Raw genomic sequence first — 26,747 nt, 5'->3', positions numbered from 1 at the left:
ATGCTTAACTTGTAAAAATGCATGTGATCCAATCTCACTCTGTAAGAGAGAAAGACATCCAGTTTACCTGCATCTGAAGAGCTTCTTTGCTGTTTATGTTTACTTAAACCTTCCATGACATCTTGAATTCTCCACAGTTCCTTCTGAATCTGAGCACGCTGTATCCCAGCTGACTCAGTCTGCCAGTAAAGAAACAGCACGTTTAGGTGATAAATAAGAATGTATTGTAGGAGGGGCAAAAAATAAAACCTCTTTCTCTAGACAGTACTTCATATTCTTTCGCAATACTCAAAACAAAATGCAATAATGATAGATACTCTCCCACTAAAAGGTAACAAATTAGTATGTTGTCAGACAAAAGCGGCCAGATTAAGTCATTTCAGAAACATGCACCAGTTATTTTGATAGCAATTTGCAAGCTGAAATTTCACTTAATGGAATTGCATCTTCTCCTTACAAAGAAAAGCAAAGTCAAGGAAGACCTACACACAAAGAAAGTAAAGGAATCATCAGTTCTAATCTGAAAATAGTTGCAGATGAATGTAGTGTTTGCATACTACGTATAAAATCTAGGCCCATTTGCGTTCATGGTTATGCATGCTTTGGGCTGAATAACACAAATTTCTCAGCTCTTGAATTTCCTTGTAATCCCTCTTTCATAGCAGCACAGAAAATCAGTCCCTAGAGCAAAAACATCCATTAACATCCAGTGACACCTCACAGCGTTGACCACACACACCTGTCTATTCCAGATACACATGCACACGCTTGTGTGTCACAGAAAGATTACCTCAGAAATTCAGAACTTGTATTTATTGACCAATTCTCCAGAGAAGAGAACAAATAATAAAGTAATAAGATAAGCAGGAAGAGTTCTGATGTTTAACATCTGAATAAATACTTTAATAATTTCATTTATTTTGATACAGTGATATAACTACATTTTAAAATCATGAGGTAAAAGAAGGGATTTATGTGAACACTTAATATCTATCATAGCAATGAAGGTCTGAGGAAACTTCTCTATCTGGGACACAATCACTGAAACAGAAAGAGATGGACACAGGAAAACTTACATGGTAGCTTCAAAATATAGGGAAAAGCTAAAGACCTCCTCAGAACTGATGAGCTTTTACTTTCTTTTTATATCTTATACGTTACCAGACCACACGTCCTCCCCCTCCTTTTTTCTGCTTTCCATTTTTGTAGACTTTTAAAACAAAAACATAGAAAATGAAAAAGCATTAAACGTATCTTTATGACCTATGCCAGACCTGAATTTCTCCAAGCCGATCAAGTTGCTCCTGCATATGGTTCCTTGTTGCTGTTACATCATATTCTAGTTTATCATATTCTCTCCAAGCTCTTTCCAGTTCCTAGGTATACGACAAAAAAAAAGAGCTGCATGTACATACTCAAGGTAAAAAAAATAACATTAAAAAGGTAGGCAGTTTTATTCATTCAACGGCATGAAACACCAGGGATTAATTCATAGCGACTGGCAGTAAGTATACATATAGTTTTAGAGAATGTCACGATTAAACAGCTTTAGCATTTTCTGATGATACTGAATGACATACAAACTAACAGCATTTTATCTTTTCACAAACTAAAGGACACTCCAGGATGAAATCTTCAGACTGCACTGTTATAATTAGCAGGCGTGTGGATCCTGAGATGCCCTTCCACACTTTCAGAAAACTCACAAAACAGATGTAAATTTGTCTCTTTTATCACACAGAATACATAGGTATGAGTTAAAAGCATGTGCATGTATATGCAATTTATTATGCAAGACAACTAAGTCATCCAACTTTGCTTTTAACGATACAGATGAATACCTCAGGCTTGTTAATACACTTGTTTTTACACAACGTGAAAATACAAACACCAGAAGAAGGCACAAAAAGAATCTTTGAGGTCAGTTCTGTCATTCCCCCTTACTAAGCTTGGATCATGTCCTTTATTTGTTTTAGCATAAATTTAAAAGTTTGAGAGCTGTTCTAAGATTTCTTTTAGTTTCCCATGCTTCCATTTTCCTCATCCAGCCAATCTCTTTTACAACATGCATGGGAAAGGACCTTAAAGATTATTCATCTCCAACTCCCCTGAAGTGGGCAGGGTTGATCCCAGCAGCTCAGGCTGTCCAGGGCCCCATCACCTGGCCTTGGAAACCTCCAGGGATGGGACATCCACAGCTTCTCTGGGCAGCCTGTGTCAGTGCCTCATCACCTTGTGAGTGAAGAATTTCTTCCTAACATCTGACCTAAATGTCTCCTCTTTTAGTTTAAAGCAGTTCTCTCTTGTCCTATCAGAATCAGACCATCTAAAAAGTTGGTCCCCCTATTGCTTATACACTCCATTCAAGTACCGGAAGGCCCCAATGGGTTCTCTCTGGAGCCTTCTCCAAGCTAAACAAGCTGCCCAGCTCCCTCAACCTTTCTTCACAGGAGAGGTGCTCCAGTCCTCTGATCATCACACTTTAAGCCTGTCCAGGTCCCTCTGGATAGCATCCTCTTCTACTGAGTCAACTGCACTGCTCAGCTTGGTGTTATCTGCAAACTTGCTGATAGTACACTCCACTCTGTCACCTATGTCACTGATAAAATGAGTACCAGTCCCTGGGGGACACCACTCATGACCGGCCTCCACCTGGATGTAGAGCCATTGACAACAATCCTCTGGCTGCAACCTTCCAACTAATTTCACATTCACCAAATAGTCCAACCTTCACATCCATCTCTCTCCAACTTATAGATAAGGATGCGGTGTAGAACCATGTCAAAGGCTTACATAAGTAAGTAAAAATGATTCTTTGCTTTGTTGCCTCACTACAGAAACCACCACAGAGTGAAAAAGGAGATTAAATAGAAACTCCCTCATTTTGTCTAGGGTTTTCAAAAATGCGTGACCTAAAATATCTCTGAAATATGATGGACCACTATTAAGAGAGACCATGAAAGCATAATCTTTTCTTCTTTTTACTCTGTATTTTTTTTTCTTAAAATAAATTACATATCTGATGGAATGTCTGATAAAGCCTGTTTTCTATTATTTTAGTTCACTTATTTCTGCTGTAATTAAATTCATATATTATAAAAATGAAAATTACCACACCAACTGAAGCCAATTTGCGCTCAATTCCTGGCAAAAGAAAAATACTAGAATAACTACTTGGTGAGTATAGCTAAATTTTTAGCTTTTACAAAAATATATGTGAGTAACAGACAACTGAGATTTGCTGAAATGAAATGAAAAATAAGAAAAAACTCAAACCAATTAAAAACATGAAGATAACTGTTTAACAGGTCACTGGGATTTACTAGCAAAAATGTATTACTTACTGCAGTAGCTCGCGATACTTCTCGACAAGTGCCAAGTAGTCCATTCTGTAAGTCATCTCTCTGTAAGACTACATTTTGTATGGCTGCTGGATTATCTGCATTCATTTCTATCTCCTGACTTGCTGATAGCAAAGCTTGCTCAAGCGTGTACTATTATAATAAAGAGAATTATTTTTAATGTTCTGCATCATTGGGTTGATTTTCATTATATTTCAGTTATCAATGTTCTGATAACAAGCATGTAAAATAACATCCACTTTAGGTAATAAATACAATTGTCCTACTTTCTCCTTGTGTAGCTGTTGAAGCTTCTCTTCCAGTGCTTGTACAACTTTATCTTGTTCACATAAACGGCTAAGTTTAGCCTAATATATAACAGAAAATGACTGCAATTAGAATTGTTTTTAATATCTTAAATAAGCAAAACATAACTTCATTAAATCATTACATGAGACTATACAAAATTTCTTTACCACAAAATATGAATTCTAAAGTTCTGAAGGCATCAGTGTTGTATTTTCAAATTAACCTCAAGCAACCATAAGGTACTATGAAATAAGTGGTATTGTAACTTGACACAGCATTGCTCAAAATACATCATTTATGATTCTACAACTAGATGGTTATAACTTCATAATAGGTAACAAAAAACTCTTTTGAGAAACATATTCTTCATTATTATATATAACGTTGTACACACCGCTATTTCTTCCCATGGTTTCTGTCAGGTGTTAGTTTTTGATAATTACTAACACTACCTGTGCTCTGCTGGTTTGGCTCCGATCTAGGCTTGGCTAGGAATAAATCTGTTCCCCTTCAGCTCCAGTCTGGAGTAACTGTGCAGTGGACACTAATCAGTCTGAAATTGTTTTTTGAACAACTTTCTGGTTCAGTTTGTGCTACTGCTTTGACTTTCTAACTTGAGCTTTAAAGTAACATCCTTTAAATCAGCATGCCTACGTTTACTTGCATCATGCAAACATGGCTAGATATGTACACTTGTGCATACACAGTATAACTGCATGTGTGCATTTTTTGCCACCAAGCTGACCTTAAACACTAGGGCTTGTTTCTTTAGTAGCAAGCACTTCAATGCTCTGAACTATCAGTCACATTTCCTAAGAAATTACTTCTCTAAGGCTTCTATCTGAACTACATCTACAGAGTTTTTCCTTTCTTGAAGCATTTTACATTTAAACACATATAGCACTTGAAATTTCACCCTAAAATGGAATATTTCTTGCAACTTAGAATCTTCTTTTTTAAAAAAAGTCCTATACTCTCAAGTTCACATATCAATCTCTGTTAGCAGTCACCTACATGAAGTACATTTCAAACCCAAATATCAATGGAAAGATTATTATGAAAAGAAGACAAATACCAACATTTCCAGTGAAGAAAAAATATGAATTACTTACATCAATATCCAGCTCTTCAGTTCTATATTTGTATAGTGTACCCCTACATTCTTCTTGTGTTAACTATAAGGAAGAATAATATTGCCATAAAACAACTTAATTTGACTATGAAAACAAAGCCAGTGTTCAGCTAAAGAGTTTTAATACAGCATATCACCTTTTGCATGAATGTCAGACATAACACACTGAACAATATATAGTTAGCCAAAATATATAGTAACTGAAGGTAACTAAGTAGAATGTCAAACACGGTTCGTAAAGTTATATAAACAAAATAGGCTATGCTTCTAATGCAAACTGGATTTTAAGAGAGAAATAACTCAATCAAACATGGATTCTGTAGAAAGATGAAACTGCCAGAGTACACCTAAACACAGTTATACATAATTACGCAGGTTTAAATATCTGCATTCTAGATACAGGGATTCATTCTACTTGGAATTAATCCTTCTAGATCCACTAAGATCAAGTATATTCTCAAGGAGGATATTCTTAGCGAATCTGAAATCAAAATGGAATGACCTAAGCATACAAAATATCTGTAAAGTATAACATCACTTATATATGCCCACTAAGTGTTGCCAAATACCTTTCCACCTACTTTTTCCTATGGAAAACTCCCACCCCAACAACAGAATTCAGAGCACGAACACAAATGCCACGAACAGAAATCCTTCTGTTTTTAATTTGGACCTATGTAAACCTGTATTCTCATGCCAGTCAGCATGAATGGTATCCTCTAACTACTTTAATATAGCTCTTCACACTAAGTTCTTACCTCTTTCAGTCCCTAAACTGATCTGTAACAAGATTTAAAACTATTCCTACTTTAGAATGGACTCCCACATACAGAATTTTCTTACTGTCCTATATAGTAAGTACTTGCTTAACACTATCAACCTTAATGCTCTATTTAATTAAAAACATGCGTACACTGAATCCCATCGTATTTGCTTTCCTTTCATGTGCATCACAAAATTAGGTCATCATGGCTTAATAGTGCAAGAAAGAGTATTAAAACACAAGTCCATGTTAAAGGACACTTATAAATAAAAGGACTAGGGAAGGGTTAATCAGACAGGCATTCCAAACATACAATAAATCTTCAACACACTAAAGTGTTTCATTTCAAGATGTTATGTCCACATACCTCATGCAAATGCACCTGGTGACAATTTAAAAGTATGGACAGTGTATTAAAACCACACAGTAACTTTCTTTGAAATGGACATTTTATGAAAATGAGTGTTGGAATATGAAAAAAAGCCACAGCATTTTGCACCTCATGAATGCCACAAATATTAGCGTTTTAAGACATCTATTCAACCCCATGCTGTTGTACGGTTGTGCTTTTTAAATGTAGATTTTATCATAATGAGAGAAAAATGAGGAATGGAAATATTTAAACAAAACTCATAAACATGGTCAATATAAATTTAAGGCCAAATGTCTTCAGCTCACAGTGAAAACCGAAGTATACTTCAAAACAGAAAGATTTTACAAGAAAAAAGATAATCCAGTATTAGATAAACACATGTTTGCAAGACACTGCTCAACATTTGATATGACCTGCTTGGAAAAGGAGTCTTTTTCATACTAGTATCTATTTCTTTTTCTTTAAGGAGTCATTTCTTTTTCAGCAGTTCAACCTTAATCAGTGCAAAGTTGACAAAAAAACTTGCCTGTTCAGCATCCCTGTTCCTGTCAATCTCCTGGATGGGATACATTCCAAACATTCAGAAAGTGAAAACATATTGTCAAAGAATAGTGTGCATCTGCTAATTCCTCTTATTAATATCCTACCACATCTTTAAAACTGCTGCCAACTTCTTGTTTTTGTCTGCATTTCTAGTTCACCACAACAGACAATTCCGGACAGCCACTTCCACATTGTTGCTGCAACAGTTTACATGGCCTTAACACAAAAAAGCTCTAGAAGTGATATGAAGCACTCAATCCATCTCTGACAAAACAGCGACTTCTCTTTGAGCAGCATGTCTATACATCAATTAAAGACAAAAATCTATAGATAGAATGCTATCGCACTACTGGAATGGCAAGAGGAATTGCAGTAGACAAAGCGCAATTACACATTACAAGCAAGGTTAACAATCTCATAACCCTGGAAAATGCATTATAAGAGCTCCAACGATCAAGTTATTGAAATGTATTTTATGTCACGTTTAACAAAAGCCTCCTTCACAGAACCCTTCCAGCACAGACATTCCAGGGAAAGACTGCCACCTACTGAACGACTGACTCGCCTTGCTGCAGGCTTCTATGCTTTTCCTCTACATTTCTCTGCTCGTATCTGAAGACCTTGCCTGTAACCAACTGCACTGAAATACCTTGCATGCTGATGCTAAGTAGCAGCACCTAGAATACCTCCAAACAGAACTTAGCATTTCTGTAGGGCAAACTGCACACAGCTCAGCCAAATGCATAGCTTGCATGTAAAAAAGAAAAGCAACCTTAACTGGAAATAACTTCTGTTAATAAGCCAGTCCTGTTGATTTAAATGCCCAGTTTATGTTCTATAATCTTCACCGTGAATGTGCACATACAGCAGAATTTAACCATTTCACACTGTAAAATGTAACTTCCTGGACAATTAGCTGTCATCTACTTTGTTGGGCATCATTTCTGTCAAAAACTGAGATCAGATGAGTCACAGAAGGGGACAAGACCACCGTGATGGATGCTACAAATCGTCTTTAGTGGGAACCTTCTTTTCAAATAAATGTAGATTGAGACATGAGGGGTGAGACCTATTTAAGCACCCAATATTTAAGACATTCAAGTAAAGGCATTACTGTTGCCAGATTCCACTAATAGTTTTGACTCAATAACTAGGCAGGAAGTTTCACAACCTGAATAGGCGCCAACATCTCTGCAAAATTATGGCACTCAGAAGACTGAAACAGGACAAAATACAGGGTATGCTGTGGGGAGCATGATGTTAAAGTCACGCTTCCAAGAGGTTGTTTTATTTTGTTTGTTTGTTTGCTTTCCCCCTCCAGTACTTCCAATTGGGAAACAACACAAATAGGCACTTAACCCACAGCAAGTAAGATTTTCCTCCAAACTGGCCTAATGCAGTAGATTTCATATTTGAAATACAAATTGGAAATGACAGGTTTTCAACTAAATTACAATCAACACATGCGTTCATAACAAAACCTGAGAAATACTTCTGCCTACAAATCTGAAAATGTAATATGCAGAGATGGTTTAATTTTATGCAGTTGGTTAATTTTATTTTGATTTTGCCCTGGTAAGGCCTCATCTGGAATACTGTGCCCAGTTCTGGGCTCCCCAGTACAAAAAAGACAGGGATCTCGTGGAAAGAGTCCAATGGAGGGCCACAAAGATGGTGAAGGGCCTGGAGCATCTCCCCTATTAAGAAAGGCTAAGTGAACTGGGTCTGTTTGGCCTTGAGAAAAGAAGACTGAGAGGGGACCTGATCCAGGTCTATAAATATCTAAGGTGTGAGGGGCAAAGTGGAGAGGCCAGGCTCTTTTCAGCAGCGTGTGGAGACAGGACAAGGGGAAATGGCCAGAAACTGGAGCATAGGAAGTTCTGCATGAATGTACGCAAGAACTTCTTTACGGTGAGGGTGACAGAGCACTGGAACAGGCTGCCCAAGGGGGCTGTGGAGTCTCCTGCTCTGGAGATATTTGAGACCCACTTGGACGTCTACCTGTGCGACCTGGGGTGGGGAACCTGCTTTGGCATGGGGGTTGGACTCAGTGATCCCTGGAGGTCCCTTCCAACCCCTACAGTTCTCTAATTCTGTGATTCTGCGTGATTCTGGTTAAATAACAGTGATAAAAAGAACTGGCATGCCACAAACAAGATCTCCTTATCTTCATAAAATCCAGGTCTAGTTTTATTTGTGTTTTTCGTGTATTGAGGATATTCACGGAAAGACACACGTCAGCTTGCTGCTCTCACATTGTTATTTTTCTCCCATTAGTAACCTCACACACATGAAAGGAATTGAGGATAATTTCTCTCTCTCTCTCTCTCTCTTTTTTTTTTTTAAATTCAGCAGATTCCACTTTAGAAAGAACATTACAACACTCCACATCTAGCACTAGAAAGAAGCAAATATATATATATATATAATAAAAAATAGAGGTAGAAGTGGGTTCAGGCTGCAAAAGGCCTGTATGGGAAAGATGAACAATCACAATAAAAACGTCTTTTAAATAAGACATTTGGAATAGCATACTTTTTATCTATTTTGCTCAAGAGCCGTTAAGCGTTACAAAAAAAGGAGAAGCAAAAGGTTGATTCCTAATTAAACACGAGCGTTTCTTGCTTTCCTTTGCCTAACTCTGAATACGCTAAGTCATAAAATCGATCTGAATAAACTTAAGCAAAGAAAGATCCTTTCTGCACCTGCTTGAATGTGTGTACTCATCAAAGACTAGTTCAACTTGACAACAAAACAGGCTTAAGTCACTTACATGAGGCTTCACCCAGTTGTTTTTACTTCTTTTAAACTGTACTGCCAAAGATGATCGGTGAAAACATTTTGTTATTCAAATTAAAAACTGAATGTTGCTTAAGCTTTCAAATACATTGCCAGAATTTTAAAAAGGTGTTAACTGTGCCTTACAAACATTTAGAAGGCTAATTAGGCTGTGAAACTCCGCTTAGTTTTTATCCTTTCCAGGAAGTCAGTTAATGCAATATTTTGGCTATGAAAGCAGGTCTTACTCTTCTCCTATTTATGCAACACATGAGTTCTCCTGAACAACCCTGCCAACACTGCAAATGTTCTGATCTTAGCAGACCACATTTCTGATGACAAAAGGTTATTTAATCTTCATGACCCTTCAGGTTCACTGTTTCTCTGACAAGAATGTCAAAAAAGGTTCTTATTCAGTGTCAAGCAAGAAAGACTGGGCATATCTGCAGTGCTGTTTAGTAATGCCATAGATGGCAGGATAGCTTCAATAAGAAGCACTCTGACTTCAGTGGTGTTCCTAAGGCGCCAGGTAGACCAGCCCAGGCACAGCTACATCTCCACTGCATCTAGGTCAACAGTAGATACTGAGTTAGTTCACTCTGACAGATCCAAAGCACTCCTGTTCGTTCTACATACACTGACTTATTTCTCTTACATAGTCTAAAACAGAAAAGTGATTTGCTTTAAAAAAGTTTGTAATGGCCAAGCTTCTTAAAAATAAATAAATAACAGCAAAGTCACCTTTATTTTGGACTTGAAGGCACCATACTTTTCTCATTCCTCTCCAAATGGTCCCTTCAGTTTCCATGTTAGAGCTCCTATTTTGCATATGGGAGCACAAACTGGACCAATACAACTTCCTTAGGAAAGCTGAGATGGATCTTTTCTGAATTACAAGCAAATCTACAAGATGGAGTTGACTTCCAAAACCAAAAGAACCGTGAAACTAAGCTTCAGCAGGTTTATTTAAGAACACAACAAAGCACTAAATACCAGTGAATGACTTACAGCACAGAACCTCTCATTTTCTGTGAACTACGCACCTTTATTTTAGCTCACAAGAAGAGTCCCTCAGACACTCACTTCCAACTGGCAGCCAGAACTGCACGCTTCATCTACAGTAAAATACCACCCTCATTTAAAGTGAGAAAAACATCTTTGTACCAGTTGTGGATAAAAGCTTCTAAAACCTTCCTTGATGTGACAGGAGCTACTGAACTAAGCTCCAGCATGCCTAAGACACTGCAGTGCCAACAGATACGTATTGGCCATGCTCATAAGTTAACGCAGGTCTCAAATGCTCTGGCAATATTTCCATTCACATTTTGGATTCGTCTTCCATCTTACCGTTTACAGCCGTCACTAGACACTCTGTAAGTGCGCACTGTTAAGTCTGCTGTGACTTTATTAACAGACACTGCCTTTTGGATTTACAGTCCCCAGATCAAAGTAATTTTGATCCTTCCTTTCTTCAGTGGCTAAAGGCTTGGAAGGTGCAACCAAAAACCTGTAAATCCACTTCCTAGAATGAAACAAAATTGCCAGAAATGACCAGGTAAACGCCACTCACATGCTTTTGTAGTGGTCAAAAGAAAGAAGCACCTTTGAACACTAATAGCATAGGATCATGCTAGGACAGATGTTGGAAGCTTATTGGAAGTTTCATGAATTTACTGGACAGCTGCGTAAGACACCAACTAATTAAGTAGTCCAGACAGAGTTATTTGAAGGGGTACATTTAATACTTAACAACAAAAACGCAGCGGAAGCCATGCTAACGATATTGCAGCGTTTTGTAAAGCATGGATGACTCGTGGTTTTCCAAAGCAAATAAGAGAAACACCAATGTTATGAAGAAATCTGAGGAACAACCAAAACTGTCGCTAAGGAAAATTTTCGCAGATGATAAAGCAATTTCATTCACTATCCGAGACCTTACTTGCTGGTACAGTTGCGGTCTTAGCGCCGAGTTCTCAATCATAGTGTGAACCATGGTGATTAAAGGTTCATTCTCTTTCATCTATTTCAAATCAGGAGGAGCATACAGCAAACATCAGTTTACAGCATGGCTAGATTTGAAAGACGACACTGTAAAATATAGCCTCTACTTTAATTTTTTTCTAATAATACAGTAGATTACATTTTACCCCATGCTTTTTATATATTCCATCATTCAGTAATATCAGACATCTGAAAAGTTTAATGATATCGAACAAATGAAGCAAAACCACATAAACCCACTCAAAATCAATGAGATATTAATTGAACAAACCTTTCTCTTTTAAAAAATCCTTAACATTCTTAAAATACATCTGACTTTGCAAGATACGGTAATGATACATATCAGGTTATGCAGTAGGAACACTCAAACCTTTATCAGAAAACCTTTGAAATTATAGTTTTAGTAACTCAGTGTATGTCAAATAGATAAACGCATTCCTTCAGTATACATAAGCAAGGCTCAGATTTTTGTTCACATACCACAAAATGCCCTTATAGGCTGAATTGTTTGATATACTCTGGAACTTTGAATCATTGGTCATTTCATTTATTCATCCTCATATATGGATGTGAAACTATTTTTGAGTTTTACATTTCTGAGCTGGTCAAGCATTTTCTGTACTGATTTGTATTTACTGTCATGTGTGCAAATGTAAAAAAGCAGATCTGTGGATCACTACAGTAAAAACTGAGGGCTTCGGCAAAGTATGCAAAACATAGTAGGGATTTTTTTAATTTAAAAATAGACCTTCCTAACAGTAAGTGAAAAATTACAAAAACAAACAAACAAACAAACAAAAACCAAAAAAACCCAAAACTCAAAAAACAAAACCAAAAACTTCTAATTTTCATCTCCTAAAGAAACTGAAAAGTCACGTGAACTATTTTTTTTCTTCTCCTCATAGGAAAAATGCTTTTGTTGTCATAGATACAAGACTTCTTTTTGTTGTTGTTGTTGTTGTTTTGTTAAACGTAGTCGAGTTCAGCTGGTAAGTTAATTACCCAATAGAGTATCTTATCTCAGTAAGCAAGCTGATGATGCTCTGTTTGTGCAAGGCAGGAAAAAAAAGCAAGCAAACAACTCCTCCTATTTGCTCCATATTCTACATATTACATAAACAGAAAATTAGAACTGATACAAGAAGTTGTTCTTTCTTACTTTAAATCCAACTGTTAAGACTGTTTAAAATTCATGAGAGAAATTGCATCAACCCTTCTGTTAACAGACATCAGCACAGGCAGGAAAACCTGTATGGAAGAACTGGCAGAGTAAAACAGAGAGCCATGGGCCACAACAGCAAGTCCCATGCCCTAAGTTAAAGAGAATGCCCATTTTGTGCTCTTAAAGTATTATCACGAGGCCACTCTCAAACAGAACCTGGACACTATTCACACCGAAGAAACTTCTGATAGGTCAACGAAAACTGTTTGCATGCTCATAACAGAAACATGCCCTTATTTTTCTCTCATTTAAAAAAAATTTGCTTCTTAAATTTCTGTACAATAAAGGGCATGTTTTAAATCCTGTCATACATTTGCTTTCTTTCCACTCAAAGATATCAAAAAATCTCTAAAAATTGGAATTAAGATTTTCCTTACACACAAGCAAACTGAAGCGCGAGCTGCCTGATGACACACAGCAACACATCCTGCAGCCTTAATGTTCTCCCTTGCTGTTTCTCCCCAGACACTTCATCTTTCCTTTTCTCTTTACTGACGCAGCATATGCAAGCTTTCTCATCATTTGGAAATGATGTAAAGATACCTCCTTGACATAAGACACACAAACACTTATATGACTTACAAGATAGCATTTGAGCAGGTATTTTATGTTTTAAACTGCAATGCCAAGACACTGACATTTTTTTTCCTTCTTCTTCCTAAGTTTTTTCCCATGCTATGGTAACACCCAGCACAGATGACATTGCAGCACGTGCTGTTCTGGTGGCAGCCATCGGCTGAAGTAGCAGCTCCCCACCATAACAGATGACCTAGCCGATAAGAGCGTGTGCTATGGGTGGCTGTGCTCAGATTGGCACTTTTATCTGTTTTCTCTTGGGTTTCATAAAACAAAAGCAGTGGCAATAGGTCCAGACTAAACCTTTCTCCAGCCTTTCCTCTGTTCCTCCATCCAGAGGATGTCCTCCGAACAGGAACAAAACATCAAGACAACAGGGATGCTGGCTACTGAACCTTCACTCCTCTATTTGACAACTTCTTGTTCAAGTTCTGTTTATGCACCCTTTAAAAACAAAAAGAAGCTAAAAAAATACTAAGAAGAAAATATCAGCAAAAGATAAATAAATATATGAAATATACGAACAATTCCAGACTTAAGCCATCCACATGAAGAGCCACCTCAACAAAAAGAATAAAAAGAATGTATAGAGCTTACACTGTGACAAACCAGCCTGGGATATGATGAGATTACAACAACGCACACACACACACACACACAGAATTTCACAGTGATAACTTCAGCTCTGAAGTAAGGGACTTTTGAGCCAAAGAAAAGTTGCAATGTGAAATCAAAACGTGTTCAAAGACCAGTTTGCTGGAATCTTCCGTACTAACAGAGAGATTCAAGTGGGACCTCCTGCCATGGCTGTATTTATAAAGAAGAAAAAGCAGCATGTCTAGCTTTTATCTAAAAAATATGTTCCTGCTTTCTGTTGCTGTTATTGTAATTACTGGGTACAAATTCATTCAGTAAGGAGACTGATGGCTTAGATTTAGTAATTCACAAAAAGCAACCCCTTAACATTTTGTAATGCATAAGACAGAGATTATATTTGTCCTCTTAACATGTCCCACTCTGACAAACGTATCAGCATTGCCTGGATTGCTACCTATATCCAAATAACTGCTTCCTAAAAGGCAAATCAAACCCTCTCCTGCCTCTCCAGGAAGCTTAATGCAGCAGAGTGGTTCGAAACCTCAACTGAAGAAAAGGCTATAATAATTCTCTTGGCTATAAGACATCAAAGAAACAACATGGATGGGTATATGTGCATCAGTCTCTTTAGTCTTCCCCCCCGCCCAGCCCTGAACCCCAACAACAACAACAAAAATTCTGAAAGCATAATAGAAAAACACCAAAAAGTGTAACATAAGAATTTCCAAGCATCTCAAAGGGAAACAGCTGTACTAAAAAGAAGCAAGACTTATGAAATGCTATGGGACGTTCTTGAGTTTTGATAAGAATGCCACTTAACCAGCAGACAAACAACTTAATGCAACAATATAAGTTAGTGTCTCTGCGCATGAACTTTTGCCTTTCTGAAAATTCCTCTGTGTGACCTGAGAAGGAACTTGCTAATTAATGCTGCGTACAGCACTGCAAGTATTGCATTCTTTGTGACTACAGTGTGAGAGCTGAAGATAATAGGACTGGAATTCCATCAAATGCTCTAGGAAGAGAGGGTTTTAGTTCTATTTTCAGAGATTAAATATGAATCAGGAATGGTAATGTTTTGTTTAAGTACATTGGGCTTTTAAAATTCAAAGCAAGTGACAACGCAAGTCAGTTACAGAAGCAGATAATGAGGAGGAAAGGCCTCAGACTAAGAGAAACATGGGTCTTTTCTTTCTAACATAAAGGAGAAATTGGTAATGGACAAAATAATAAAAAGACATAAATGAGACACTAGCCCTAAAGCAAAAAAAACTCCTGGGAGGATTTATTTAATGTAAGTGGATGGCTGTGTAATAGTAATACATGGAAAAGAAAAAAAACTGATGAGAAACTAGGACAAATATTCCAATCTGCTCTTCCGTGATTTTAAGATGAGTGTATTTTTGACTTGTTAATGATTTTGTAGGTAAGAAGTACTGTAATTTCTTGCATCCTTGGAAAGGCAATTATGACATGTTCATGAGATTTTGGCACTTCATTAATAACACCGTATCACATTACATTCATAAATTTCATCTGAGGCACGCAAAAAGAAAATCCTTTGTACCGCTTTGCATGTTATACAAAGGCCATTCTCTCCTCTTTATCCTGCGTATTATATTGACAAGCTTGGCTGATCAGGTAGCAGTGTGGCACACAGTTTCAAATTTCACAGCCAGTTGTTCTTCCTCAGCAATGAATATTATATTTTTGAAGACAGAATTATTTTCTTATTCCAAAACATCAAGAGCTGGAAATATTTGAGTTGGATGAAATACATTTGCCAGAATTCAGCAATCAGATAGAATCATTTTCTCCTACTTTTACAAGGTTAAAATGTTTAGAAACGCAGACCTAATGGGATCGGTCACTATTTATACCTTGATTCCAAGAGATCAGAGGAAGATGATGTCACTGGCTTAAGTGTAATGGCAAAAAATTTAATTAGGAGAAAGAATATTATAAAAAGCTCTAGAGACTTCCATGTTTTTAACTAAGTCATCTAGTCGCTTATTTTAAGTTCTTGTGATTTTCTATGTTCTGTTCAAAATTTACCATTTAAAAACTTCTCAAATACAACTTGCAAACGAGTCCCATTTGCCCATGTAACAAAGGCATAAAAACAGGAATGTGGTATCAGAATTATTCCCTGGCAGTAAAGTATATTGTCGAGGACAGAATTATATTCTTACTCCAAACATTAACAGAAGTTACACAAATCTTATTCTCATATAAATCTTTAAGAAGCAACTGAGTAAAAGGGGAAAAAAAAGTTATTTGCTAAGCTATGATTTAAAACCCTTTTATATGTGACAAAGGGGGAATGGTTTTAAACTGAGATGGGGGAGGTTTAGGTTAGATATTAAAGGAAGTTTTTCACACAGAGGAGGAGGTTGTGGCCCAAGGAGGCTGTGGATGCCCCATCCCTGGAGGCATTCAAGGCCAGGCTGGATGTGGCTCTGGGCAGCCTGGTCCGGTGGTTGGAGACCCTGCACGTAGCAGGGGGGTTGAAACTCAATGATTATTGTGGTTCTTTTCAACCCAGGCCACTCTATGATTCTATGTTTGATCTCCCTTTCATTTTATGTCCTGCAGAAACATCTAATTATTCTTAATTTGGCAAGTAAAATAATCAGAATACTAATTTTATAAACTGCACGTGTATCACGTGAGCTTGAAAATACAGTTTCACTTTCGTTAATGCTGGTAAAATGCTGCAGTCAGTATTATTATAGGAAGGACATGAAGAATAGAAAAAAAATAACTGGGAAATGGCTGTTGTATTCTGTAGAATTTCAGTTTACTTTTTTCATTGTGTGTCAAGGCTGAAATAAACTAAGATAATACGTGCAACATAAAATGGGCACGTATTAAATATCCGTCTTAATGAAAATCACTGAAAATCCTTCTTCCCAAGTATTTCCAGCTTGATAGGAGCAGGCAAAAGGCATTAAGAAATGTAAGCACACAAGAAAACTGCAAATCCCACCTGATGATCCAAATATATGGCATTCCTTTGAAGGTGATGCGAAAGAATCTCACTCTAGCAGGCAGCAGTTAGAGGAAAAAAGGAAAGGGACAGAAGGGTGCAGAATGCATGAAAAGAGCTTTTAAAGATGTAAACTAGACAGTGAACTGTTTAACACAGAAATATAATGTTACTTTGCCGTTTTGTGACATGTTAAGATTTGATCTCTAAACCAAAGTGATGAAATTTTGTCATGAATTGCCCTATGAACTACTACATTACGTTTTGGTTCTACACATAAAATACAGAACGCTCATGTGAAATGTCTACTGTATTTGATTAAGCAAGCTTCTATAAACCCTTTGATAAATCTGTTTTAAATGTCCTAATACTTTTGACAGATTGCAGTAAGATCATATTTGATACGATACAATATAAACAACAGATTAATCTCACGATCTTTTACTGCTATTTTTGCTTATAACAGTTGGTGAAAAGCCTGCAACTCTAAACAACAATATATTTAAAAATATTCCCACATCATTTAAATTCAGCTAATATCAAAAAGCTATCAGCTAAGACCTCCAAGGGTTATATATAACAGAACACCGTATACAAAACCACACTCTATTCTACACCCACAGCAGACAGAGAATCTTATACTATGGGTAAAATGCAAACTGATTAATGAATAACTAAAAGTTAGTGAGAATGGTACACGACACACATTGCTTTATAGCTGACCTTTGGGCTGTTGGCCTCAAGTTTTAGTTGCATGAGCTGTGCTAGTGTGTGTTCCCGGATACTACTCAGTTCAGCTTGCTGCCGTCTCAGCTTTATTAGCAGCAGCGTGAGCTCCTCTGGCTGAGGGAGTGCAGTATGAGAAGCCAAAGAGTAGAAAAAAGGTTAATTGGTATCCCAAACAACACTTAATTAAAATAAGGCTTCTTACATCTTTCTCTCAATAACTTTTTTATAGAGATACAACAAAAGATATACCATTTTTCCCAAATTGACCATTTTCAAATACGGAACAAAGGGTTAAGTTTTAACTACTTGAGTAGCAATTGATACTGCGTATGCCATAAAAATTGCAACTTTCTGAATATGGGACAAAAAAAGTGGGGATTTTACAGAAGAAGGTCTGTGTGGCCCTCAAACTTTTTGACATGCATATCAAATTGACAATATTGACTTAAGTGAAATCTGTACAACCATTTGAGCTTAGTGGAAGAACAAAAAGTGCCCCCAAGAAACTTTAATTCTTCAAATTTCTATGGCAAACAAACAAAAAACAAAATCCCCATGGGATAGCTGAACTATGTCAGGAGCAAGCATTTTTGACAAAATAAAACTGCACAAGCAGGACAAAAATAGTTTTCCTTCCTTCCTTCCACAGGTCCGAGGCACTGACTTTTATGACTGAGATGTACAGTACCGCATTAGGAAGGGATAAAGCACAGTATTTAAAACCCAATGAATAGAATCACACTCAAATGGGTACTTTTCAGGTAATTCTACACAGAATGGTTTAGGTCAATTTGGAAAAAGCTACCTGAGCCATTCCTGAGAACCACTTCTATTAGCAACACTTCAAAGAAAACAAAACACTCTTGACCTCACAAGTAGATGTTACATTCCTGTTTGCTTCTGTTTCTTACACTTCTCCAGAACTAAGTCTTACAAGAGGTTAGATACCCATCCAACGTTTTGATTTACTTACATGTTCCGGGAGCTTAAAAAAAATCCAAAACACAACCCCAGAAACCTGCTTGCTCTCTTCCCCAGTCTCAGAGTTTCCCCAAAGCAACGAAGTACAGAACTAGGCTCCAGAGATCAAAGTGTTAAATTACTGAAAACCAAATACCAGCTTCTTAGAATGTAGTAAGAAAAATATCTGAGGATAAGCATGGCACTGTTGTGAGCCTGTCCTGCAGTACCCACAAGGGGGAGCAAGGTATTTCCACATAGCTTCCGCTATCAAAACCATTTGTTTTGAAGGAAAGCCAGGACCAAAGTCAAGGTGCCCGATAGTCAATGTTACCTTTCTACTACTTTGTGAATATCTGGATTTCAGATGTTTGATTTCAGGAACTAAGCATAAGAACACAGACTGCTATACATGACGCTTTCAATTCTCTCCAAAAAAATGCAGCAGTGCTTTCAGCACTTTGCAAATCATCATCTTTGAAAAGCACATGGAATTTTGATTTTAGAAACAGCATCTTTGAACAAAAGGAATAACAAACCAATTTATTTTCAAGATCAAACCTTTCTTTGATACGACTTGCAAAAGCTCAATTTTAGTGCATTAATAATAAACTTACTGATAGTATTCAAATACAACATTTGCAAGCATTTTCTTTTTCTATATGGGAGTGCTAGACTTTCATAGCATTGCAAACAATGTTGTCTTTGCTGCCAATGTTGTGCTTTTGATATAGCTCCTGGCACTCTTGCAACAAACAAAACTCAAGTGTTTGCTTAAAGAGCTACCTGCAGGCTTCCTCCTTCTGGCTCCTGTAACACACATGTTGTGGGCAGCGCTTCTGTTTTGTACAGGCAGAAGCTTGGACCTCCTTGCCCCCTACCCTGCTTATCACCAGCCCAGCTCCAGCAGCCCAGCCCATGAAAGTTGAAGGGGCCAGGAACCCAAAGAAGCGTCTGCAGGAAATAGGGAGTTGAGATAAGGCACCAGCTGCCAAAGGCCAGCCCCTAAGTTGCTGAAGATGCCAGAGATTCATGCTGGGAAGTGCAAGAAACAGCAGTCTAGGCAGTGGAAGGATTAACTGGGGAACTGTTGCCCCCAGTTTTATTCACAGCCTGTAGTCTTAATTCATAAATACCTCAGAAAGATTACAGAAAAGAGATCAAAACTGCCAAAGCAATCTAATGAATTTAGGACAATCTTAGCCAAGGGTCATGTTTCAGTTAGGGAGCTGAACCGTATTCACTAACATTATTTTGATGAAATACCTATGGTGAGAGTTTCAGCTCCATTACAGAAAAATAGGGGATGTGAGAAAGGACGTCATTATTCCAAAAGTGGTTTTAGTATCCTTAAAATAGTCAAAAAAGGAAACTTTTATTTCTACGATTTTCTTAGTAAGAATTGGAAGAAGAAGCATTCTGTGAAACAGAAATGTCTGGGAAGAGGTGGAATGTATCACAGACAATTAAAAAAAATCCTTCATTCAGAAAGAAAATCTGGACTTATTGAGTAAGGGATATTCTCAGAATACAATTTAACCTCCTTTTTAGTAGCTTTAGAAAATTCCTGCTAATTAAAATAAAGGTTATATTTAACGTAAGCTTTGAACAGACAAAGACTTCAGCATTGCCTCTTTATACTTTAAAAAAAATGGTTCTAATAAATAAATATATAAGATGTACCAAATAAAAAATACGACTCACTGTTTTGCCTTGGAGGCTCTGAGGAGTAACAGGCTGTAAACTTAGAACTGCCGGCATTGACCTTCTGTCAGGCATATAGACATGCTGTACAAAAACAAAATTGCAGCGTGATCCACAGTTACCTAAAATCTCAACAGCTATTACGTGCTAAAAAAAGTTAAGCCAACTTCATTCTCATGACAAAACTGTCATATTTTTGGGAAGCCTTGGCCAGTTTTCTTCTCTCCTGACCTACCATGTCTGACACCTGAGTAGGCTACCTCTGAGTTTCAGAAATACCCCAGATTTCATGGCTCACATCATTAATAGTTCTTATAACCATTTCCATACTGATATTATGGAATGAACAATTTTTGTTTTCACCTATCATTGAAAGTTGCTTAAAATCTCTAAGATCTTTATATAGATGAGCTGATTTAAAGCTTAAGTTTACTCTGCTGATTTTATACAGCCAGCCTCCTAACCATCTACCTCTGAAGAAACAGGTTTCTGTTTTTAAGTTCATAGGAATGGTTAGCTGAGTAACTAAAGTAGGCTGGATGCGGCTGTGGGCAGCCCGGTCTGGTGGTTGGAGAACCGATACATAGCAGGGGGGTTGAAACTAGATGATCGTTGTGGTCTTTTCAACCCAGGCCATTCTATGATTCTATGATTCTAAGTACAAACTGAATGGCATGAAAAACTGAAGAATAGGGGTCTTGTATAAAAGATGCTGAGCATGAAAATAATTAGTAGCACAAAATATTACAGATGGAAAAATACCTGAAAGCAAAACATAGCTGAAATGTCATATAAGCACATGCTCTGCAGCACTGATCTTAGTAATACTTCTCAGATTTGGGAGATGAATTGATTATTAGATTTTCAGCAGAATTGAAACCTTTTGCCAAAACATACTTCTTTGTTGATAGGGACTGAAATCATAAGGACATCTGAGCTAATGATTTAGCAAAGCTTCAGGAGTATTTTACACATTCAACTCTAGGAAACTATATTCTAATTTTACATATTTCCTTGGCACTCAGGTTTACAATTTTTAGTCTCTCTTTCACTGATGATGATGATAAAGTTTATGCTAGTCAGGTGCAAAGGCTTTGTGCAGACTCCAGTTTTCTTTAGTGATCACCCTAATAACTCCAAGCATCCAAAGAAATGTCTACCCTCAGTTTTCTGTTGGAACCCAAGGCAGCCAAAATTGTGGTTGAAGAATAGACAGTAATAAGTAGAAAGAAATGCAGGACTTTCAGTTCTCTTGGAGTTCCATCTAGAAAAGCTAGAAGGAAGAATGCTTTCTCATGGACAGCAATATTAGGACCACATGTTTTTCTGCAATGTATTACAATATCTTTTATGACGTATAGATTTTAAATGCTTTTCTGAATCAAGACTTTCTCCATGAAGGCAGCAGTGCAATTTAATCTCCTTTTCAATAAAATATAGGAGTGTGAAACAAAACATGAATACTTTCTAAAAATTCCTGCAAATAAGATTTTTAATTATAAGAGCATGTATTTTACCTTAGCATGATGTGCTCTGTGTCTCCGATCAATAGTTACATCTCCTCTTTGCACTGGTGATGACACTTCTGATCTGTAGGTCCGCTGTGGGGAATACCCTTGGAAACCCGCTATTGAACCATGAGAAGGCGAGGTGGGAATTGAATGCATCGTCTGATCAGAAATGTTGATCATGGTTTTTGGGCTACTTAAAGTACTGTGCCTAGTAAGAGTTGTTTGCTTATTGTAAAACTGACGCTGCTGCCACTCGTAGAGCTGCCACATCGTGTCATCACGCATTGACCTTCGTTTTTCTTCAGCTGTCACAGGTCCTATGGCTCTGTCATAGGCTGATGGGGTCACACTGCAGAGGCTCTCTGGCCTTGCTTTGCTGTTTCGAGGCAGCGTTCTGTACCCTTCTGGGTACCGGGGTAAAGCTTGAGGTCGATGGCTTGGCATGTTTCTTGGTAACGTCTGATAGGAGATTATACTGAAACACAAGTATTTTAATTAGTACACTTGTATATTATCTTAGTTTATATTAAAATTATGGCAATAAAAAGTTATTCAATACTGATTAGATTTATCCTGCCAGCTCTTATCATTTTTGAGCACTGTCATTTTAAAAACGTGGGAAAAAAATCAAGATGATATTTCAAATGATATCAAGAAGATTTTTCTGCACCACAGCAGAAGAAACTGGATCTTATCAGATTAACTGAACAGATTAATCAGATTAACTGCTTGCCAATTTAATCCAAAATTCATCTTTTCACCAGTTTAACCACTTATTAATTCCAATTATAGATCAAATCTGGTCTACAAGCTAGATAGGACCAAGTTTTCAGCCTCAGAATTTCTATGCTGTTCCAAACATGAATTCTTCTTAAATGCTCTCTTTTTCAAAAGTGAAGAAATTTCCTGTTGCCTCTCTGAGAAAGAATTAAGCAGTTAGGAAAAAAACAACAAGAATTTGTAATAGCAGATTAAGGGAGAATAGCAATTATTGACAGAGGACAAAACTGAGGTCATAAGTATCGGTTCATTCAGCCCTTATCTAAAATTCTGATGTGCACCACTTAAAGCCATTTGCGGCTGAGGGATGCTGGCTTGAAGACAAAATCTGTCTCAAGCTGAACACGATGCAGCCATCAGAGGGCAGCAGCTTCCAGCTACACCTCAGTAAACCCAACTCAAATAGAAATCTGGAACCTGAAAGGCACCAGAGTCTGAAGTCAGCTCTGAGCAGCTTCGGTGCCAAACACATTAAAGAAATGACGTACAGCAAATGGTGAAGCTCTATGGGTATTAGATTCTTATGAAATAATTGTTAAGGAAATTGACGATGGTAAAAATAGAAAAAGAAAAAAGAAAACCACTTTTCACTGAATATAGCTGAGTATTTATAATCGCTTGTATCATTTTGGAGATGAAAACTGTGGTAAATAGCTTTACACACAAAGTCTGTGGCAGATTCTGACTCTTTCCAAGAGTTAAGAAAGTACTATCCCCATTTTATAGATTGGATTGCTTTTTATTCTCACAGAAAATGACTCTTAATCCTGTTCTCTCACTGCAAAATCTGCTTACCTGACTCTACATTTCTTTGTATAATATATAATTGACGGTAAGGGCTCTTTCTCCATCTCCATATTAGAAAAACATCAACCAAGATATTTTTGGGTCCCTCTCCTAACGTTCACAACATTGTTTTAGTTATTTGCAAATGAGGATAGTGAAGTCTGATATTGTCATGAAGGCAGCCAGTAGCTAGATGAACTTCTTTCAGTAAAGCTCCCCCTCTATTTCATTAACTGAATGGACGCTGTAATCCTGCTGATGCCTTTAAATATCTCAGTGTGAACAAGAACTACATAAAGAACTTAATATGAAAAGACAGAAATCTGAAGTCTGCATACAACTCGTTATACTCTAGAACATTTAGGAAGATAATGTATCCATCATTTATAGGCAAACCATAACTAAAATTGATCCACTTATAGTAAATGCCCTTCCAGTCAAACCCAAAAAACAACTCCAGGCAGTGCTTCAGCCTGGACTTGTTTGGCATGCAAAAGGACCATCACAGGCAGTTAAGCAGTCATGCAGCCTGCAAGGTTGCAAGCTACCATTGTCATAAATATCTCCCTATCTGTGTTTGCATTAGAAGAAAAGTTCTCCACATGAGTTCACAAACTCATTAAGAACATCCTCAGAGGTGCTGGGCAGCAATACTTGCTCTGGTATGTGAGCTGGACCACGTGGGAAAGAGGCTGATGCTGCAGTTTTGGGGCCTAAGTATTCACACATAGCAATACCTTCAGATTAAAACCTCAAAACATCCCTTCATCATAAGGAATGAAAATACCAACTGGACTAGAATATTTGACCTTTATGTGGGAAGCAAGCAAAGGGTGACAAGGCAACAATGAACAGCCAGTGCTGAGCAGCAGGCCTTCACTGCTTAGGCCACGGTGGGAAGACAGAGGTCCCACTTTGGGTTAGCAACTTCTCATCAATACACTTGGTACCAGGCAACCCTTCCTCTGTGTTTCAAACATTTGAGAAAGGTCTTATTGTAGCCTAACAAGACCCTTGTCCCAAGCTTTAACATAAACTGGAGCTTCTCTCTACTCTCAGCCACGACCTTCAGTTTCACTCAGATCCCTGTCTCCTTCCAGAATCTGAATGAACAAACAAACCAACCAACAAAAAAACCTCACACATTTTAGAGACATCACTAGGCATTTGAAATTCTGGTGGTTACTTAAGGCCTCTTCCACACAGAAGTGAAAGGGACAGCACAACATCCATTCTTTTTCAGCTTCACAGAAAACAGAGTGATCTGGTTTGGAAGGGACCTCAAAAATCATGAAGTTCCAACCCCAGCCACCAGCTTCCACATTTAATACTAGACCAGGCTGCTTAGGGCCCCATCCAACCTGGCCTTGAACACCTCCAGGGACAGGGCATCCACAGTCTCTCTGGGCAGCCTGTGCCAGCACCTCACCGCTCTCTTGGTAAAAAACTTTCCCGATATCCAACCTAAACCTTCCCTCCTTCAACTTAAAATCATTCCCCCTTGTCCTGCCATTATCTGCCCTTTCAAAGAGTTAACTTGTTAAAGCTTGTTAGCCTTCCGTAGAGTTGCAGTTCAAAGCACACTCGTGCCGTCAGTGCCTCCCTTAAAGCAGTGTCTCCATCATCAAGAACAAAATACTATTAATTAGAGAATATTCTTAATAGTGCTTCCCACTACACTGAAATCAGTTTTTGGGTATCATGCTCGCTCACAGCTCTTCAAATTTTTACCGTATGGATGCAAGATTTACAGTGCAATTTAAAAAATCTAATTGCAACAAGGAACTTCCTCAGTTCTCAGTATGCAAGCATCCACAATAAAACAAATGTCAGGTTGTTCATCTCACTCTCTGTAGTGCAGATTCATGCTTGAGCAAACTACTTACAATGAGAAAAACACATTAGCTATTCCTAATTATGTTTAATGAAAAAGTAAAGGCAGTGGGGAAGCTTTCAACCAGTTTTGGCATGTGTAAGACAAACTAGTGCACGTTTTTGCCATTTTGCAAAAACTTAAGAATTCTCCAACTATAATTTCACATTTTGGGAAAACAGGTCTTCTAAATTCAGCTTTATCATTAGCTCTGCTATCTGTCTATATGCGAAGTTCCTAACTTTCAGCTCTTCAAAGCATCTCCACTAATATCACCCCATTATTTCTAATCTTATGTCGTATTTATGATTATTTTTTACTGTTAGAGCTGCTTGTCTGTATGGCAGCCTGGAAGCAGTGCCAGAAAGAGAAACTGCTACCAGCACAAGATTCAATAGTGTCGATCATTCACGTGCAACTTCAAAGCTTCAAGAATATGCACCAGAGCTCAATATTAGAACTGGGAGATGTTTAATTTCACAAGAAGAAGAAGCTTTAAGCATCAAGTTAGTTAGATTACTCTGACTTACTCTTAGGTAAAGCTTCTGTCTCTCTATTATAGTTTGATTAAGTTTAAAAACTGACTGGAATATATTTGAAGCATTTTATATAAATATTGTTAGAAGAATTTGGGCGTAAAAAATACAAAGGACAGGGCACTTACAAGATAGATTTTAAGAAGGAAAAGTAATTTTTATGATTGATGTCACATTCTCTCTGCTAGGATAGAGTTAATTCTAACATCCTAAAGGGTTTTCTGACCATTTCTTAATAGCTTATTAATAATCATTCAGTGTTAATAAAAGGTGAATTTTAAATGTGTTCTGAGTAGGCATTCAGGCACTTCTTACAGAGAACAGTGTATAATACTTAATATTGTTCTCTATAAGAATATTTACATGACAGGGAGGGAAAATTAAAGGCAAGCAGCCAGGATACATGACTTAGTATTATTTGGAAGAAAGTCTAGTTAAAAAAAAAAATTACTTACCCTCTTGCTTCCTCCTCTTGCCCTTTTCCTCTCTGTATTTTAATCCACTGTTCCAACTGCAGCATTGAATTAGTTCTCTGCATAACTCGTTCAGACTCCATATGTGATTGAATTGCATTGTGCTGACCTCCATCTCCAGTATCTGCCAGGACGACACCAACAGCTTTATTCTCAGCTCCATTTAAATGAACTGGTCTGAAGTGTCCAGCCTGAACTGTGGTTATGGGCAGAGTCCTGTATTCCGATCCCAAAGGATTTAGCTTCACGCTGTTAATTTTTGTTAATGGTTTATCTTGCCCAACTTTCTGAAATCCATATTTTTCAGCTTCCAAAGCCTTCTTCTCTTCATTTTTGTTCACTTCTCTGTTTTTCTGATTGTTTTGTGCCTCTGGCTTAATTAGCACCCGATGGTTTGAAATATTATTGGCCTCTCGAGGTGGTGTATTTTCAGTGGTGAACTTCTCAACTCTAGAAAGGAATATACATCAAGAAAACATTCATTTATAATAATAATAAAAGCGAATCTCTTTCCTGGTTATCAGGGTAATTTCAGTGATCATCACCCGGACATCTTAAACGACTATATTTGAGAGAAAAAAAAAATGGGACATGTTTTCTCATTTATCAGTGACAGCTTCTAAATCTTTCTCTCTCCTTTTTTCCCCACACTCTCCATGCTTCTCTTTTTTTGATACCTTAAATACATTTGTAAGTTAGGGCAATTTTCTATTTAAAAAAGGCAGCTTTGTGTTAACCCACCTGATAAAACGTGCACTAAGCAAGAGCAAA

General features: G+C 37.5%; 1 protein-coding gene across 12 annotated transcripts in view; it reads right to left on the bottom strand.

Annotated features, from left to right (window-relative positions):
• PLEKHA5 (pleckstrin homology domain containing A5) overlaps window positions 1-26,747 on the bottom strand; it is a 162,342-nt gene that overhangs the window by 18,849 nt on the left and 116,746 nt on the right. For 7 of the 12 annotated variants that reach the window (XR_011902634.1, XM_072326737.1, XM_072326754.1 and 4 more), the window contains exons 10-20: window positions 25,959-26,426; window positions 21,535-22,003; window positions 20,018-20,101; window positions 17,348-17,467; window positions 16,625-16,678; window positions 11,179-11,259; window positions 4,763-4,825; window positions 3,629-3,709; window positions 3,345-3,494; window positions 1,275-1,376; window positions 68-179 (exon numbers count right to left, since the gene is read on the bottom strand). Coding sequence is in view for 11 of the 12 variants with exons in the window: in XM_072326737.1 (XP_072182838.1) it covers window positions 68-179; window positions 1,275-1,376; window positions 3,345-3,494; window positions 3,629-3,709; window positions 4,763-4,825; window positions 11,179-11,259; window positions 16,625-16,678; window positions 17,348-17,467; window positions 20,018-20,101; window positions 21,535-22,003; window positions 25,959-26,426 (1,784 nt within the window). In the remaining variant the exon portion in view is untranslated. Of the gene's footprint in view, window positions 1-67; window positions 180-1,274; window positions 1,377-3,344; window positions 3,495-3,628; window positions 3,710-4,762; window positions 4,826-11,178; window positions 11,260-11,288; window positions 11,328-16,624; window positions 16,679-17,347; window positions 17,468-20,017; window positions 20,102-21,534; window positions 22,004-25,958; window positions 26,427-26,747 lie in introns of those variants that run through there. The other 5 variants (XM_072326762.1, XM_072326796.1, XM_072326787.1 and 2 more) reach the window with 3 other exon arrangements.

This window comes from Excalfactoria chinensis, chromosome 1, assembly GCF_039878825.1.
Source record: "Excalfactoria chinensis isolate bCotChi1 chromosome 1, bCotChi1.hap2, whole genome shotgun sequence".
NCBI lineage: Eukaryota > Metazoa > Chordata > Aves > Galliformes > Phasianidae > Excalfactoria > Excalfactoria chinensis.
Note: the sequence above shows the minus strand (reverse complement) of the source record. Positions and strands in the feature narration are given on the sequence as shown.